Consider the following 18376-nt stretch of genomic DNA (forward strand, 5'->3'; position numbering starts at 1 on the left):
GTGCGTGCGCCCTTTCCGGGACAGGACGGACTAGGGAACCGAGTTCATGTTAATATCTTATTTTGTTTTGGTTTTGTCTTTTGGGGAACCAGAAGTTGTGGGAGTGCCAGAATCCAAGACTTTAGCACATAAGTAAAACACGGGGTCAAAAAATCACAACCTTTCTTTGGATTCAACATTTATCAAAAGTAAAGATTTTCTTCTCTAGACTTTTTTTTCCTAGACGTCTCTAGATGTCTTTCCATCCCTGAAAGCTGTGGCCTCCAGTCTCCCTGGCTTCTGAAGAGGAATTTTGGAGTGGAATTGGGGCTGGGGTCGTTCTTACCCGATGTGGGGAGACTTTTCTGGAAACCTTCCAGCACGGGGCTCAGCGGGATGCGGCGTCCCGCATGCTGTGCTAACGTGCTATCCTTCTGGGTCTTCTCCTTAGGTTTCCTTTTCGGCCTTAAAGGAACAGGAGGGACAGCGGGCTACCCCGGGCCTTCTGGTTTCCCTGGGGCTCGTGGACAGAAAGGATGGAAAGGTAAGAGCCTAGGGAAGGAGGGAGAAGGCTGGAGAGACAACCTGGGCCCCAGTCCACGTCCCCCTCCTCACTGTTCAGACGTGAAAACGACCCTGTTTCCTGCCGGCGCCTCCCGGTGGATAGCACCCTGGAGCAAGGCTGGGCACCCAGCACACAGTCGCTCACCCTCCTCTGTCCTCAGTCCGCCATCTGTGTCAGTGGGTTCCAGGGAGCGCGGAGCCGGGTGCAGGACAAAGACCGTGAGCAGCGATGTCTTAGGCTGAACTGACACGACTCCTCTGAGTACTCAGCTCCAAGGCGATGTGACGGGCTCCGGCCGTGGCAGGTGCTTGTGGACCAATCACCTGGTGACCCGACAGGACTCCCTGAGTTAGGGATCACTTAGCGCGAGGAGGCTGAGACTCAGGAATGACGGACCTGCCCGTCGCCTCACTCCCACCTGGTGGTAGAGGGGCAGTTGGAACCAGCTGTCCTTGTGTCCCCTTCCGTCTCCATTTGGGGGACACTGCCCCTAGATCAACGCCCTTTCCAGAGAAGGACCGGCCCGGGCGGCCCCTTCTCTGCGAGGTTCTCGGGGCTCCACTGTGGCAGCTGCTCAGCTCTCCCATCCCTGAGTGTGAGTAGCCCGTTCTGGCATTTAACCACACCCAGACCTTTCTGGTGTATGTGGGATGTGTGGGTGCCTCAGCGCCCAGGGACCTACTGCAGGAATCAGACCTCTGTGGAGGAGCCGAGAAGAGTGTTCATCTGCTGCACAAGTGAATAACGAGTCCCTCCCTCTTGCTCACGTGGCAGGTGACGCCGGCGACTGCAGATGCGTAGAGGGTGATGAGTTCGTCACGGGTCTGCCGGGGCTACCAGGGCCCAAGGGCTTTCCAGGCATCAATGGGGAGCCGGGCAGGAAAGGGGGCCAAGGAGATCCTGGCCAGCACGGCATCCCTGGGTTCCCCGGGTTCAAGGTGAGAGACCACTTCTGTCACAAAGCTGATGACATGTCCTTGACACTTAGCTCCATTCTTTTATTCTTGGCTTTTATTTATTGAATTAACACATCTTTAGACCAGCAACACACACATACCTGATGCTCCATTTAAAAAAGCCACGTACTCCAAGAGGAACCTTGAAAACCTTTACTGGTGGGAATGTGAAATGGTGCAGCCGCTGTGGGAAACAGTTCGATGATTCCTCAAAAAGCTAAACATAGAGTTATCATGGGACCCAGAAAGGCCACTCCTAGGTGTAGACCCAGGAGAAATGAAAACACATGTCTACACAAAATCTTGTACACAAATGTTCATAGCGGTATTAATAATAAAAGCCAAAAAGTAGAAACAACCCAAATGTCCATCAACTGATGAATGGATAAACAAAACATAATCTACCCATACGATGGAATCTTATTCAGCCATAAAAAGGAATGAAGTTCTGGTCCGTGCCACGATGTGGATGAACCTCAAAAATGTTACACTTAGTGAAATACAGCAGACACAAAGGAACGCATATTACATGATGCCATTCATATGAAATGTCTAGAACAGGCCGATCTAGAGACAGGAAGTAGGTTGGTGGTTCCCAGGGGCGGGGGGAAGGGGGGAATGAGTATTTAAGGGGTATGAGTGTGGGGTTTCTTTTCAGAGTGGTGAAAACGTTCTGGAATTAGATCATAGTGATGATTGCACAACCTTGGGAAAATACTAAAAACTGCTGAATTGTATGCTTTAAAATGGTGAATTTTATGGTATATGAATATCTTTTTTTTAAAACTTCTATCATTTTGAATGTAAAGCATCTTACTTTTTGAGCATTCACCTCTTCAAATTGAGTGTAGAACTGATTTCACTTTTTGTGAAGGCTCCGCTAACCCAATAAAAAGAGAAACTTCCAAGTATCATGAATTTACTTTGGATGGATGGATAAAATTCCCTGCCCACAGATTCCCTGTGGATATCAGCTAAGTGGACTTTATTTCACGCCTTATGAAAATGTCCACTGGAGATAGATCTCTCTTCCATGACGGGTTTTAACTAACCAATGATTTCAAAGCAAATTTCAGATAAAGGCAAAAAAAATGTTTGTATATATATATATATATACACATATATATTTTATTTTTTACTTAAAAAGAGAACTGCAGGAGATTTATAAAATGAAAAGTGTATCGTTTTATATGTTCAGCAATAGAGGAAAAATTGCTCAGGATGCTTGGCCAGCGACGGTTAGAATGATGTGGCTCCACGACATGGTGCAGGGGAATTGCCACCACACAGAGCTGCTGGTGCAGAAAGTGGTGACCCCTAGTTGCTTCATGGCGCGGGAGCTTTGCGGGTGAAAATAAGATCCATGGCACCTCTCAGCTCCATGCCCCGAGCTTTCTCAGAAAATGAATACAGTCATGCACCCATAACGATACTTCGGTCAACGATGGGCTCCATGTGCGACGTCGGTCCCATAAGATTGGCACCATAGAGCCTGGGTGTGTAGTAGGCTACACTGTGTAGATTTGTGTACGTACTCTGTGATGTTCACCCAGTGAGGAAACCGCCTGACGACGCATTTCTCAGAATGTGTTCCCATCCTTAAACGACACGTGACTGTCGTTTTATCCAACTGAAAATAGTAGGTGCTACATTTTATCCCAGTCTAAAAATGATACTGTCTCCAAATCGTGGCTGTCTAAGCATGTGAAAGTGTGTGTAGTGAGAATCACAAACTTAATAATGGCAAACTGGTAGGGTCTTTAGTTGTTTATAAAATGATTGAATGCTTCCTAGAAGCCAAACAGCTCCCATTTTGTGCACCTGGAACGTCCAATATCTTCCCAGAGCACATGCGTTCCCCAGCCGTATCGGGCACACACCCACAGCACTTCTGTGCCAACACCTCGGGTACTGTGTGTGTTGCATTTACTGATATGTTTGTGTGCCTGGCAACCCCCCTGCAGTAGGAATGCCTGAGAGGGTTTTCTGTTTTTTCACATCCGTGCTGAGAGAGTCTGGCAGAGTACTTGAAGGATGGGAGTCGGCCAATAGATAAATTCACCCGTCCTTCCATCCATCTGCCCAACACCTATTTCTTGAGCACCGTCTGTGTGTGAGACACTGTCCTGGATACTGAAAGAATGTCACCCTTTTCTGCCAAGAACTCAATCAGCACATCTAGTATGTTTGGAATATATGAGAGAGAGACGGAGAAAGGAACTCATAATCACTTGTAGCATTCCATTTAATTAAGCCAACACTAAAAGCTCTCATCTTCTTGCAAATAACAACCACCAAGATTTGCCCAAAAGTAGCCTTTCATGTATATTAAAATACATCCTGAACTGTTAACCTGCTCCTTTCTGCTGACTGGAAGACTTCACTAGATTTTATAGCCTAAAATGTGAGTGTCCTTGCAGTAAGCTTGTCTCAAAAGTGCGTTTGTTTCCAACCTTAATTTCAGTTTGGAAGACAAGCTGTCAGTGAAATACTCTGTTGTTCTCAACTTTGAATGATCACAAATTTCCATCCTTTGTACTTGGAAGCTGGTTACCTGCTCGGATCCTAAATAACTGCAGTTGGAGTTAGCAACCGTGTAATTTAGATCGTTGCTTCTCAAAAGTCCCTGAGGATGTGAATCCCTGGGCCTTTGTGGAAATACAGATTCTGGTTCGGGTGCCTCGGGTGGGGCGTGAGGTTCTGCGTTTCTAGCAAGCTCCCAGAAGAGGCTGATGCTGTGGTCCGTGGACCACACTTTGAGTAGCAAGGTTCTGGTTTTCACTGTCCAGCCATGTGTGATGACTTCCATGAAATTTTAATTATTTAAAATTAAAAATTCGGTTCTTCAGTCCCACTGGCCACATTCAGGTCCTCAATAGCCATTTGTGCTTGGTGGCCTCTGGATCGGACAGCCGGGTCTGGAGCATCTCTAGACTGCAGAGAGTTCTTCTGAACTGTTCTGGGCTTCATAATGGGTAATAGCCCTCAAGTTGTATAGATGGAAAATCATCGTCTTATCGATGTCCTTAACAGTATGAAGGAGGAAGACATTTTGTCTTTGTTTCCACAGGGAGCCCCTGGTGACATTGGACCTCCTGGGCCCAAAGGAGTGAAGGGAGATTCTAGAACAGTAACCACCAAAGGTCAGTCTTCTGTGGCCAAGCAGTCCTTGGGCCGTGTATCCTCTGGCACTGGATAAGTAGATTCACACTGTAATCCTTTCCCAGGTGAGAGGGGACAGCCAGGTGTCCCAGGGGTGCCTGGAATGAAAGGTGATGACGGCATCCGGGGGCGTGACGGGCTCGATGGATTCCCAGGCCTTCCAGGGCCCCCTGTGAGTAGCCACGCGTGTGGGACCAGCTCAGCCCTCATCCTGACCAGTCCTGTCCTTAAACACTTGAGAAGCGAACGGTGCTGGCACTGCAGTAAAACTCCCAGTGCAGCCGGCTTGATTTGAATGAGCAGAAACCATACTTTTTTAGGAAACAGTGAGTTAGGCTGGAGCCAAGCCCACAGTGAACATTTAAAAGTTAAGGAGAAAACAAATATTGCTCCTGGTGTAACATAGAACCAGAGCCTCCCAAATCAAATGTTCTAAAGTAGGGGGCTGCTGTTCTCCTCTGTTATTAAGAGCCAGCGCTCAAACCCACCGTGTCTGGTCCCAGTCCAGTGGCTTTGTCAGCGTGCATGCTCCTTCCTTGCTTGCTGGAATCTCTAAGCTGTGAACGTAAACATCTGCCTTGAGAAACCTCAGTGAGCACCCCCAGAACGCTCCCCAGTCGTCATCGTTGTCATCACTGTCCACTATCTAAGCTTGGTGCCCCGTCATTTGATCTCTGCAGCAGACCTGGGAGATGGAAAGTCCTGTGCTTATCATTACATGCTTATTAAAGAAGCCAGAATGCGGAGGCTGTGTGGTTTGATCAGGGCGTTTCAAACACAAAGAGCTTGGTCATTAATCAGTGACCGTCCCACTAGCTCATGCCTTTGAAAATGCAGGAGAAGAATAACCTCACTGGACAGCAGCATTTCACTTCCTAGACGCTGCTGCCTACTTGCCTCTGGAATATCCTGGGCTCATTTCACGGCTTGGGTGGGTGGGCTGGGACTTATCTGCATGACTATTGTACCAGCTCAGTTCAGATAGCTCACCATAAAGCCAGGGCCCCCGGGTTTGCCTGTGACCCTGCCCACATCATTCCTCCGACGTTCCCGATTCTTGGAGCCCCCTCCGCGTTTATCACCCCCTCACCCACCCACCCCATGTCCTGCACCTGGTCAGTGGCTCCATCACCAGGATGTGGTGTTGCTGAGTGCCTCCCAGCTCCCTGCTTTTCTGATTCTGTCCTCTCTCCTTATTTCTGATGACCACACTGCTCTTTCTTTCTTGTCCAAAGTAAAGAATTCCTTTCCTTTAACAACGCATTAGCCTTGTGAATAGTCAATGTGTCACAAATGCCTAATCATAGCAGTAAAGTAATGTGTTTCTACTCCCATTTATCCAAATCTGTGCCTAAGTGTTCTCATGCAGAATTCTTCCTGTGAATGAAGGTCTGAATCGAGGGAGGGGCACTAGTGGTTTGGAAAGAGAAAAATAAATATTCAAACAGATTTGTGTGCCTGCCAGAACTATCTTCTATTGTGTTGCTTATGATTGTTGTAAAAACCTGTCCATCTTCCTGGGCTTTGGTTAGACCCTGACTATAGGTTCATGCTAGTCTCTGCTGTCTTTCCGCTCTGTGTCTGTGGCACGGAATTCAGGAGAGTGAGCAAAGGAAACTGAGATATGGCTGTCTTTGAGGTTTATATATCCTTTAAGAGATCAACCAAATTTTCTCCCAGGGTGATGGCATCAAAGGACCCCCAGGGGACACAGGTCACCCAGGAGCACCCGGCACGAAGGGCATTCCAGGAGAAAGGGGTCCTCCAGGATTGGGCCTGCCAGGCCCCAAAGGCGAGCATGGTTTCCCCGGAGATGCTGGATTCCCTGGACCACCAGGCCTCCCCGGGCCTCCTGGCCCCCCAGGTTCTCCAGGACTCCTAGGTATGGAGGAGTCGTCTCTTTTACCTTTCAAAGTCAGGAGACGCTGTTGGTACTTCCACATCCACTGTTCTTCTTTGGCAATATCTAAATTCCCCAGGGGTCACATGAGCGCACTGCCTGTGTTGCACCATCAGTTCTTAGCACATACACCGACACCCAGCCGTGGGGTTTTCCGGGCCCACCAGCCTCCTCTCACCACTTGGAACACGGGGCCCCTCCCTCTATTGCTGAAGCCATGGGGGCTCTGCACGGAAGTTCAGAAATGGGCCTTGATCCCCTTCCCAGGGACCCACATGCCTTCCCACCACTGCCAACACACCCACACCCATGGATGCGTTAGTAGCTTTCGGTGTTCCAAAACTGCCTCACTCTCTCGTTGTGTCTCACTCCCAGATTGTGATGCAGGCGTGAAAAGACCCATCGGAGGTGACGGACAGGAGACTGTCCAGCCAGGTACTGTAATGACGATCTTTGGCTTTAGGACTCTTTAAGACATCTGGTTTATAAGGTATGTGACTCTCCACCAACTGCTGTGAGCTCCTGCAGTGTGCGTTTAGCTGCAGTGAGAAATACAAGTACGTGCAAAACTTGGGGCTGGAAGCCCGTCCCCTTCAGCTGAGAGTCACAGGAAAGACGGGCGTAAGACACATGGTGGTACCAAGTCCACCCACCGATGTAAAGCGCATTTGCACCCGTTTATGACATTGGCGGGAACTCAACAGGTGGGTATTTTCGCACTTAAAATATGTGCACAAAATATATATACATCTCTTTGTCCATATGTGTGTAAAGGACAACCATGAGTATTTGCTGGTTATATAGGGTGAAGAGTGAGTCCAAATACATGTCAGAAGAGAAAGATTTGGTCTAGTGATCCATGCACGCTAGAAAGAGCAAGGATTGACAGAGAACAGGAGGCCATGTAGGTGACCCTGAGCCAAGGCTCAGTGGTGGGTAGGAGAAGGGAGACTCCAGAAGTTGACCTGGCTGGTGTTGGAAAGGTGAAATGGGAAGCCAGGGAGAGAGATGAATCCTAGATCAGAAGGGATTTTGAACAGAAAAGCAAAGAGGATGAGTTTTGCACAGTTTCAGGCAGTAGCAGAACATTTGGATGGTAGCAGGTCACACATGGCAGTTGAAAGTTTGGGGGTAACTCTCAAGATAAAAGTCAGGGCTGGAGAAGCAGCGTCAGCATCTGTGGGTCCCCTGCAGGAGGTTGCAGTTGAGGTGTGGGAAGGGAAGGGAACAGGCCCTCAGGGCAAGGGCGCAGAGCTGGAAGGGCAAGACGGCAGCTTTGGGAGACTAGCCAATCATGGAGATGTGGAGAGGCCCCTGGGTGGGAGGCTCTGTGGGCTGGAGGCCGTGTGCCCTGCAGACTTCCGGTTCCTTCCTCTTTATGACCTCGGCTGGCCAGTTTGCACCTCCTGTACCTCTAGTGTGGCAGAGGAGGCCAAGCTTCTGCAAACTTTGGCCATTCAGTCAGGCCAAGAGAGGAGCCCAGCCAAGTTGCAGGCAAACAGACAAAGGACGTCTCGAAGAATTGCTGTGCCTGCAAGGGGGCTCTCTCAGACAAAGGCCAGACAACAAAATCCTTCTGCTTACATGTCACTGTCCTTGGCCACACCAACCAGAAGCGGCTGCCACCCTGGCTTCATTTTGCACAGCTCAGAGCAGCTAATTGCTGTGGCTAATTCTGAAAGTATGTGGAGTCACAAAGGAGAAGTCAAAGAATTCCTTTTGAAATCGAAAGCTTTCTCCATCCACTGGTGGGCATTTCCAGACAAAGAGAGGCATTCACAGTGACTGGCTGGGGAGGACACAGATTAAGTCAGTGTGCCTAGGGAATGTCCTAAAAGAGGGCATGAATCATTTGCCAGCACAGTGCCAGTTTGTATTTGACTGGACTTAACTTGATTTGCATTTTATATTAATATTCTGATTTCATTACATGATGAAAATTAAACTTTTATTTACATCAGAATTAAGATTAATTAAATCATTCAATTATTCCGATCATCAAATGGTAGCCAGTTTTCATGGCTGGTGCTTTCAACCCAGAGCCATGAGACTGGATATTAAAGATTGCTCTGGTTCATCTCTTTTCCTCTCTCTTCCCAGGTTGTGTTGGAGGGCCCAAGGGATCGGCAGGCCGGCCAGGACCCCCAGGCCCCACAGGTAAGGTGCTCCAGAAAACTGGAGAGCACTTCTAGCCTTCCTCCGTGTGTCTTCAGTTTTCTTCTCTCCTCCTTGTACATCTTTCCTCTGCCCCCTGCCTTCCTCCCTACCTAGACGTCTCTGTGCCTCAGACTGTGGTAGCTTCTACAGGAGGCAGCTTTGCTCATCACTTTAGAAAAATGTATATGTTCATTGACACCTAGTTGAACCCCAAGCTAAAAGAGAAAATTCTTGGTGCCAGCCCGGTGGCGTAGTGGTTAAGTTCGCGTGCTCCACTTTGGTGGTCCAGGGTTCGCAGGTTCGGATCCCAGGCACAGACCTAGCACCACTCGTCAAGCCATGCTGTGGCAGGCGTCCCACATATGAAGTAGAGGAAGTTTGGCACAGATGTTAGCTCAGTGACAATCTTCCTCAAGCAAAAAGAGGGAGATTGGCAACAGATGTTAGCTCAGGGCCAATCTCCCTCACAAAAAAATAAATTAAGTAAGTAAATAAAAGAAAAAATTCGTGCCACACAGAACTCAGCCTTAGCCGTGGCGCATACCTTGGTGGACACCCAAAGAGCGTCAGAGACTGACTCGTGACCTAAGATGGGAAAGGAAGCTTGTCGCTGTGTATGTTTCTTTTATCCCTTTGTGTCCCAGATATATAGGAAGAACCTACGAGAGAGGTTTGTTTCTTCTGGGTTTTGACTGAGAGGAAAACAGAAATAAACAAGGCTAGGAGTTTGTCTCTAGAGTCTGGAAGGAACCGGGCTTTTCTTTGTCTGCTGACACAGGCCAGTCACCCCACTCAAGAGCCCGGGTGAAATACGTCAGGCTTCTCTGTAACAGATTCCAGTGTCGAGAGCTGTCCGTGTGCCCACTCGTGGCGTGGCCTTTCCAGAGAGAACAGATGGGCCAGGGCGGCCACAGCGGGTCAGTGCCGTCCAGATGTCTGTGTCGGTCATCCCAGGACAAGCGAGTCCTCGGACAGCCCCAACCCATAGGAGGTCAGCCGGGAGGATTGTGCTTTTGCTTTCTCTCCTCCTCTGACAGGTGGGGCAAGGGAGAGCCACTCCCTCACCCACCAAGGAAGTCGCTCAGATAATTCGGTGTTGAGAGCGTGAGATGCGAGGACAGAGCCTGCCTTGGCGTCCACTTCCACCACTAATTAGCGGGGGGCCTTGGGCGTCCCCTGATTCTTTCTGGGCCTTAGTCTCCTCACCTATACTGGAATAATCCTGCAGGCGGTCTAGACTCTTCCTACTTTGCAATTGGTGCCCCTAATACTGCCCATAATATGCTGTGAGTAAGGTCCTATATAAACTACAAAGTGCGGAGCTTGTGTGGGACAACCCACAAAATTAGAAAGGTGTGTTGACTTATCATGTGCATCCTGCACCCTAAGGGCATCTTCCAGGTGCACAGTGTCTGCAGGATCTGGGGACGACAGGACGACACACACAGTGTCGTTTGCACCATGAAGCAGAATTAACCGTGCATGTGTTGTCTTCTGAGAACTGAGCAGGCATCTTCCTCACTCTGTTATCCACGGGTGCTTTGTGACCTTCTCTCTGCTCCAGCTCCGGAGGGGTCTGTCCGCCCGTGGATTCCAACTCAGGCGCTAAATACGACGTCCCCCCAGAGGGTGACAGCTGCTGGGGGAGGGGCCCGCGTGGGGGCTCAGAGACTGCAGTGGGACAGGCTTCGGTGCAACTGGATGGAAGCAGGGCCCAACATATCCAGGAATTGGGTGGACTTGCAAAAAGGATCTTTCGTGCCTCCTACACATAGTGATCTCGTGGGAGTGACATGGCCTGTGATCCTGAAGTGGCAACAGAGTTCAGAATGCTGGTGTTTTGTGTCCCATTTTCAGTTTTAACTGCAACTTCCCCTAGGCTTGACTGGGATTTCCTTTCAGAAACTGACTTATGAGCTGAGCTCATCTTCACCTCAGAACATTGAAAAACGGAACTTTTGCTTTATTTTATCTAAGTGTCGAACTTCATGCTCCTGTAGGACTTCATCGATGCAAAGCCCTTCCTATTTCTAGACTCACACGCATATCGGAACTCTGAGTAAACGTGGTCCCAGATGTCTGCGTCTGACCAAACCGCTGTTTCACCATCAGAACGATAACCTTAGGGAAGTTCAGTCTTGTGTGAAAGAGATCACTTGGCGCTGACTGCTCCTTCCTCATCACCCCCAGTCAAGTGTAAGGGTCTGTGTAAAATCATTTAATACACTGGGCAGTAATGGTCTATGGGGACCATTCTATCAATGGGAAATTTTGCATAATCTCCGCCTTTCCTTGCCGTGTGAGTCGGGGTGAAGCTTACGTTCCTCCAGCATGTTGTCCCAAGGCCAGGTGTGCCTCAACGGGACCCTCGGGGAGTGGGGTCCCACACTGAGAGCTGTGGGTGCCACACGCAGCCCCCCTCTGCTCCCTGGCCCTAGAGAAGGGGCATCCTCGAGTCTTTCTCAACCCCTTTCTGCTGCCACATAGAAAAATATGGAAAATTCCAGGATGTTGAATTTGGCCCCTTCTGCATGAGGGCAAGGCTGCAGCCCGACCTAACGGCCTGCAGGACATTTCTGAAGGGAAAGTAGCCTGAGGAGGCTGGACTCCCTAGCGTACCTAGCACCTCTCCACCGGCTCTCAGCCTGCCCCGCCCCGCACGCAGCCTCGCATGCTGCATCTCGAGAGTACGCTGCTGTGCTCACTGCTGCTGTTCACACACAAGTACCGTGATGCTGCAGTGCTGGCTGCCCGCGGGAGGCAGGAGGGCGGGCTGCGGTTTCCGAGAGCCTCAGGTGAAGGGAATCTCTGAGCCTTAGACCAGACAGGCACAGAGACACCTGGAAAAAGTGTCTCGCGTCTGCTTCCCATATGAAGAGGTTCAAATGAAAGATGTCCATAGATTAGGAGTTATCTCATTTAGCTGGTCTGAAGTTTTGTTTTCAGTCTAAGGCATTCATTACAAGTATTATAAGTCAACGTTTCTCAACCCTGGGTAGATTGGCTCCGGGTGAAAGATATGGGAAACTTTCAAGGAAGTTCTTATTAAAATGCTTAAGGTGTTGTAAGTGTTTGCAGAAGGCAACAGGAGATGTTGAATGAAGGCTGATACAGCTGGAGGAGATTGTAGCAGCCTTCGAGCACCTTGCTGCTGAGAATGTGGTCCTCGCAGATGCGCTGGTGTGATCCACCCTCCCGAACATAAAGATGGGAGATGCCAGAGAGGACAAATGGCCTGCCCGGGTCACACAGCTGTTTAGCGAGGTGCAGAACACAAACCTGTGTCCCTCTGCTCTCATTTGAGCTGTTCCCATTGCTCTTCCAACACCAATTCCCCAGACAGCCTGAAGAATTTTTCCTGGATGTTCTAGAAGAAAGCAAGAAGGTCATAGTGTGTGGACCTCGGTCCCCGTGAGGTGGTACCAAGGGTACTTCTCCATTCTGGTTGACTTTGTTCCAGATGCAAACGTCACTCATCCTCGAGTGCACGCTGAGGTCCTGGCTCGGGCTCCTGTGGTCCCCGTCATCCTTCCTACAAATCTGAGCATCTCAGGGCGTGACTTGTTTCCTCGCACTGTCAACTAGGCAGACTAATCTGTGGCACAGAATGCCCCCAACCCAGTTCTATACCCCTTGTTTTTCCTTAATTCTGTTTCACCGTCCAGGTCCCCTGGGCACAGCACCTCCTGAGAAACCAGCATCAGTGTATGACCCAGCTGGAACATGTTTCCAGTCCAGTTTTAGGGGATGTGCAGAATTCAGCCGGACAGAGCAACCACCCCTCCTAATGTTTGGGTAGTCATCTCGTTTGAAAACATGTTTATTCAGAGCAAGAGGTCAGAACGTAACAACTAGCCCTGTAAATATTAGCACAAGTAATCGAGATGGGGCCATATGTAAACAAGATGGAGGCGCCACACCTGAGTAAATCTGGGCAAGGCTAACTCCTTTGGGAGTAGAAATTTCCAGAAAGGGGAAACAAAAGAGGGAGTGAGTTCTTAGTATGGTCACACTTACACTCAAAATCTGAACAAAGATTTAAGGAAAGGTTTATCATACTTTTCAGTCATTTTATTTACAAAGGAGGAGGAAGAGAAAAGAAGAATGAGAAGCAGCAGAATTCTGGAAGATTCTAGTGACTCTTCTGGGCACATGACAAGAATCCTGTAGGCCTGCCTTTCTCTGAGCCCAGAGCTCCCCAAGGTCGGGTGAAAGGCAGTGAGGGCTCAGAAGCATCAGGAATGCTGGGGTCACCCTAAAATCTGACCGGCACCTCATGGTGTGTGCCCTCAGTTGGGTGCATGGAAACAGGACCAAGTGGCTGGAGATGATGTTAACGGGACCTCATCCAGATTTAACAGGACAGGGTGGCACCCAGACCTCAGTGTTGGGTGAGAAGCTCCAGGAGAGTCTAGTGTGAGTGGAGAAGAGCATCAGAGGGGCCACAGGCGGCTGAGACCCACCCGGCACCCGGCGGGCTGCCCAGACCTCCAGCCATGGCACAGACCTGAGCTCATGCACTTGGGGACCGCACGGCGCCCCTCAGCTGGCTGGGGAGGTGGCGGGTGCCCTGCCAACGAGGGCCTCCCTGGTTCTCCCCTGTGATCCCTGCAGTCAAGCCTTCAGTGAGGCGGGAAGCCGTGTCATGTTTCTGGAGCTCTGCTCTCCGTCCTCCTGCTCCTGGACTGGACATCACGATGAGACCCTCTCAGGCCCCGTCCTGGGAAGCCTGGTAAAGGATCTGCTGGGCTCAGGCAAGCCTGTGGAGCTTTCAATCTTGTGTCTCTTGACGTGGACCCTGGACCTGAGGGAGACAGAACCACAGATGAGGAATTTTTCCCAAGAATCCGAGGTCTGGGAACATGGGCTTCGTGTCAGTTTGCAAACCTTGCCTCCTGCAGGAGTCAGGATGGTCAGAGAAGACCAGAGGCCCACACACGCTGACCGGAGATGGAATCTGAGGCCTGGGCACTGCAGAGGGCTTAGAAGTCCGGGTCTGGGCATCTGGGGCTCCAAGCCATCGTCCCGCACAGGCCCCCGTGGCAGAGAGCCCCGAGCTAGCTTCCTGTCTGACTCTTCTCCCTCACTTCTGCCACCCGCATACCCACTTTCCATGGAGGGCAGGTCGGGTGTGTGTCACACAGTGTCTCCTTCCTGAGGAAAAGCTGGGAATGTAGATGAAAAAGCATGGAGTTCAGTTCTGGGACGTTGGGGAGGGACCCCAGGCTTCTAATTGTGGAAATATTTATGGCGCTTGTGCACTGAGCAAGCACTGCTCAGATAATTGACAGGAACCATCTCCTTTCATCCTAACAATACCCCGTGAAGTAGGCGTTATTGTTATTCCCACTTTTCAGACAAGGAAACAGGCACAGAGAGGTTCAGAAACTTGCCCAAGTTTGCACAGATAGAAGAAGGAAAGCCAAGACTCCCTAGCTTTCCAAGCCCCTCGTTAGGACCGTGTGCAATCATAACGTTGAATATGATTCTTATTATAGGTTGGGTCCTTACGCATGAATTTTAAAACTGGAAATCATTCTGAAAGCCCAGAGTTGCTGGTGTAGTTGTAATCTTCAGCTCCAGGATTTCTCTTTGCTGTTTTTTTTTTTTTTGGTGGTTTCTTGGCTGAACTTCTCATGCCACTCATGTGTCGTTTTCCTGATTTTGTTTGGCGTCTGTGTTCTCATGTAGTAACCGAGCTGCTTTAGGACAGTTATTTTGAATTCTTGGTCTGGCAGTTTGTAGATCTCCACTTCTTCAGAGTTGGTTACTGGAGCTTTATTAGTTTTCTTTGGTGGGGCTTGTTTCCCTGGTTCTTTGTGATCCTGGCATCCTGGCATTGGCGTGTGCATTTGGAGAAGCCATCCCCTCTTCCACTCTTTACCGGCTGGCTTCAGCAGGGAAGGACTTTCACCAGTCAGCTCCGCCTGGGGTTCTGGGCGAGCCAGCTGGCGGCGTCCACTGGCAGGTGGGGCTGCTGCCGGTATCTGCAGGGTCCACAGTCAGGTGTGGCCGACTGCCAGAGGTGCTGTTTTAGGGTTGACATCCTCCGGCCTCATCATTTCCCAGTTTCATAAGAGAGCACGTTAAATCAGGTGCCGAACTTGATCATCTACCATTTATCTACTCCTGGACTTTCCTCATGCGGCTCTGACATGTGCTGTGGTTTCTTTGCGTTGTTTAGGTGCCAAAGGCCTCAGAGGGATACCAGGATTCTCAGGAGCGGATGGACCCCCAGGGCTCAAGGGTCTCCCAGGAGACCCAGGACGTGAGGGATTCCCAGGACCCCCAGGTAAGTCAGGGTGAGACCCCCGCTCAGTCCCTTAGATTCGGGAAATGACTGTGTACATATGATTGAGGTGTCCCAGGTCTGTTGTTTTTAACATTCAGAAACTTGCTTTGACAAATGCTCAATGACAACTTTGTTGCTGTCCTTGGGAGATTAATAATCCTTAGCTTTTTCGTCACTAATGTTGTACTGGAGTTTTGCAGAAGATACTACAGGTCTTGCAGGAAAAAAGAGATAAGCGTGCAGACAGATTCTTTTCTGGTCGATATTAAACATTCTAAGGGGCACAGAATGTTACCCTCTTCCGAGATTATCATTCAAGGCACAAAGAGCCCTCCCGTTCCATTCCCAGGCTGCTCATCACTCGCCAGACACCACCTATGGAACATCCACACACAAGCTCTGTGTTTGTGCTTTTCACCGTAATGCCCGCTCACTCTTGAGTTTGCAGCTTGCCTGAGCAAGCAGTTCAAACCATCCCAGCTACACCTGACACAGCAAGGAATGCTGGAGGCCATTTAGTCACTAAAACAGCTAAAGCCGTTTACCTGTATGTGGAGGAAAACAAATATGTTTCCAGTAATGGGCTGTGGTAAGAAGCAGGCAGTACCTGCTTGGGTGTCAGCATGCTCTATCATATGATTCATTGTCCCCAAACACAGTGTCCCTTTGTGGTTCTGGCTCAGACAGTGTGAGTGCACGTGGTCACATTTCTTGGCATGCAGAGACACCCACCTTTGGGATTGTGTTATCTAAATGAAACCATACACGTCCTTAAGGCAACCCCAGGCCCAGCATCCTTCCACAGGATCCTGGTCAGGTTTTCTTCACCTAGCCCCTGGGGAATATTGAAACTCTTAGAAAGTTCTTCCTTGGTTGGAATGAAATCTGCCTCCCGCTCATTTCCCACCCAGTTGCCCCTTGAGTTAGTGGTTCCACTTCTGTACAGCCAGCCCTCACACACATCAGGGTACAGAGGCCACGGCTCTGCACGGACAGGTCCTGACGGGCAGAAGTGACCCCAGGAAAGAAACTCTCTTTTTTAGGACATAATCTCAGAATTCTGACCATCCTTCTTTGACCGCCCTCCAACTCGTCAGCATCCCTTTCATGCTGGGGTCCCGAAAAGATGGTCCACACGTCTAGACTATCACACAGAGCAGTGGGACTGTCGTGTCCTTAGATTTAGACCCTTAGCAGATATTTTCAGCAAGAATTAATTGAATTTTGCCTCTTTCCTGTCCTACACTCAGACAATGGGTTTAATCCTAGATGGACAACTTGCATCAGACCAATAGATCTTCTTCCCGGACTCAGTGTTCCAGCCCATGGAGATTGTTGCAAACCTTGATTCTGTTGCCTTTTGTATTTTGCATCTCTCTGTGTTTTGCAAGATTGGGAGGCATGCCCCCTGTGTCTTTTATCAAAGTGTTGGTGAAAACCCTGCACGGGAGAGAGCAGAGGGAAGTTTTCATGCTGTCACACAAGAGGGTCAGACTGTGTCATATTGTTGCCCTGCATGGGAGCACCTGAAGGCTTAGAAGTTATGGCATTGTCATTTTGGTGATGTCACGTATACCAAAGTTAAGTGTGAAATTTTTTGAGAGAAGGATAATAATTTGTAAATAGCTTCTTGCCTTCAATATGAAGGGTACCCAGTAATCATAATTTGCGTGCCCAGCCCAGTGGGCGTGAACTCGACAGAGTGCTCTCCTGGAGAGGGGAGGGAGGGGGTTGTGCCCATTATCAGGAGATTTGGGAAGTTGGCAAGATGAGTAGAAAGCCTGTTCTGTAGTGAAATGTAAGCCCTTATGTGAGCAGGGAGATTGGGGTAGACCAGAGGGAAAGGATAGATGAGGAAGGGATTTCTTCGAGTTTTGAAATGCATGTCACTGCTCCTAGTGATGGAGTGTACCATACCCTGTCACACGTGCAGAGGAAAGTAAAATGCCCAACTTCAGAGGTGGCAAAGCTCAAAGAGAGTCTTTGCCAGATGTAGGATCCACATCTGCAGACTTCACTCCCCAGTTCCCATGAGCAATTCTCACATTTCTATGAAAGCCACATCTCTTCCTTATGTGAGTAAATCACATCACTAAAACTCTAGGGGTCCAGCTCATCAGTCCTCAGGTTAAGCCCAGATCTTTGTTCTGTGTTCCAAACACGGACACGCTCATCAACCCGCCTCCCAGCTCCAGGCCCGGCAGCTTCGCCGTCCTGGGAAGGGATCTTTTTTGTCGGGTCTCCCACACAGAATGGGCGGACGGTGCCTCCTTTCCCGCATCCTGCGTAGCATGGCCGAGGCTGTAAGGACCTCAGAAAGCTTTCCTTCTGAACGAGCACGTGACTGTCCACTCCTGGGTTCAATCTGAGGTCACATCGGGGTGAGGGCACTGAACAGGGAGTGGTGTGACGAGGCCCTTTGACCGGTGGCGTCCAGGAAAGGCACCAGTGCCCGACCATGACAGTGCCCTCCCTCCATCCAAAACAGGCAGTTGATGGTTCTCATGGTGAAGATGACAGAAGGGCTTCGCTCCCTCTTTAGAGCATTTCCGAACTGACTGATGGCAGGGACTTCTCACAGGGAGAGGGAGAGCTCGAGGGGCAGAGTTTGGGCTCCGGGGGTCTGGTCGTTCTCACCGCCTGGTGTCTTCCGTCACACCGCTCTGTTCCCCACCTGCACACGCATCCTGGAAGGTCCCACAAAAGCTGTTCTTCGGGTATTATTTACACAACACAGAAGCCCATGAATTATGAAGATTTATCTCCAAGGAGTTGGTTCAAAAGCCTTGTCCACCTTAGCCAAGTTGTAGGGCTGGGGGCCAGACCCGAGGGAGGCAGAAAGACAGCCTCATGAGGGGTGTGGGTTCCAAGACAAGCGACAGGTCCAGGGCTTGAACTGAGGACCCCACAGGCAAAGCCGTGATGTCTCCAGCCTTTCTGATACCTCTCTTAGCACGTCATGATGCTGACCTGTGGTTATGGGGATGACCCATGTTTCCTTTTAGGGTTCGTGGGGCCCCGAGGATCCAAAGGTGCAGTGGGCCTCCCTGGCCCGGATGGGCAGCCAGGTCTCACCGGCCTGCCAGGGCCAGTTGGGCCTCCAGGAGACAGGGGCCTTCCCGGAGAAGCCCTGGGAGCCTACCCTGGGCCCCAGGGAGATGCCGGCCTGCCTGGACAGCCTGGGCTGAAAGGCCCTCCAGGAGAGCGAGGCCCACCTGGATTCAGGGGTAAGTAATGTGGCCGGAGGGGAGCAGGGGTTCCCAAGGGTGGGTCCCAAATCCCTCCTGGGGGCTTTGGTAAGAAGCCACAGGACTGTATTGTATGAGTCTGGCTTTTTCTTCTCCTCACTCGCTTCCATCGTTCCT

At 50.1% G+C, this 18376-nt stretch overlaps 1 protein-coding gene across 1 annotated transcript in view; it reads left to right on the forward strand.

Moving 5' to 3' along the window:
• COL4A2 (collagen type IV alpha 2 chain) overlaps positions 1-18376 on the forward strand; it is a 191000-nt gene that overhangs the window by 141916 nt on the left and 30708 nt on the right. Inside the window, exons 21-29 of the mRNA XM_023621825.2 lie at positions 431-523; positions 1319-1482; positions 4571-4643; positions 4728-4834; positions 6343-6544; positions 6938-6997; positions 8663-8719; positions 14904-15011; positions 18017-18238. Coding sequence (XP_023477593.2) covers positions 431-523; positions 1319-1482; positions 4571-4643; positions 4728-4834; positions 6343-6544; positions 6938-6997; positions 8663-8719; positions 14904-15011; positions 18017-18238 — 1086 coding nt within the window. The remainder of the gene's footprint in view (positions 1-430; positions 524-1318; positions 1483-4570; positions 4644-4727; positions 4835-6342; positions 6545-6937; positions 6998-8662; positions 8720-14903; positions 15012-18016; positions 18239-18376) is intronic.

Source organism: Equus caballus, chromosome 17, assembly GCF_041296265.1.
Source record: "Equus caballus isolate H_3958 breed thoroughbred chromosome 17, TB-T2T, whole genome shotgun sequence".
Lineage (NCBI taxonomy): Eukaryota > Metazoa > Chordata > Mammalia > Perissodactyla > Equidae > Equus > Equus caballus.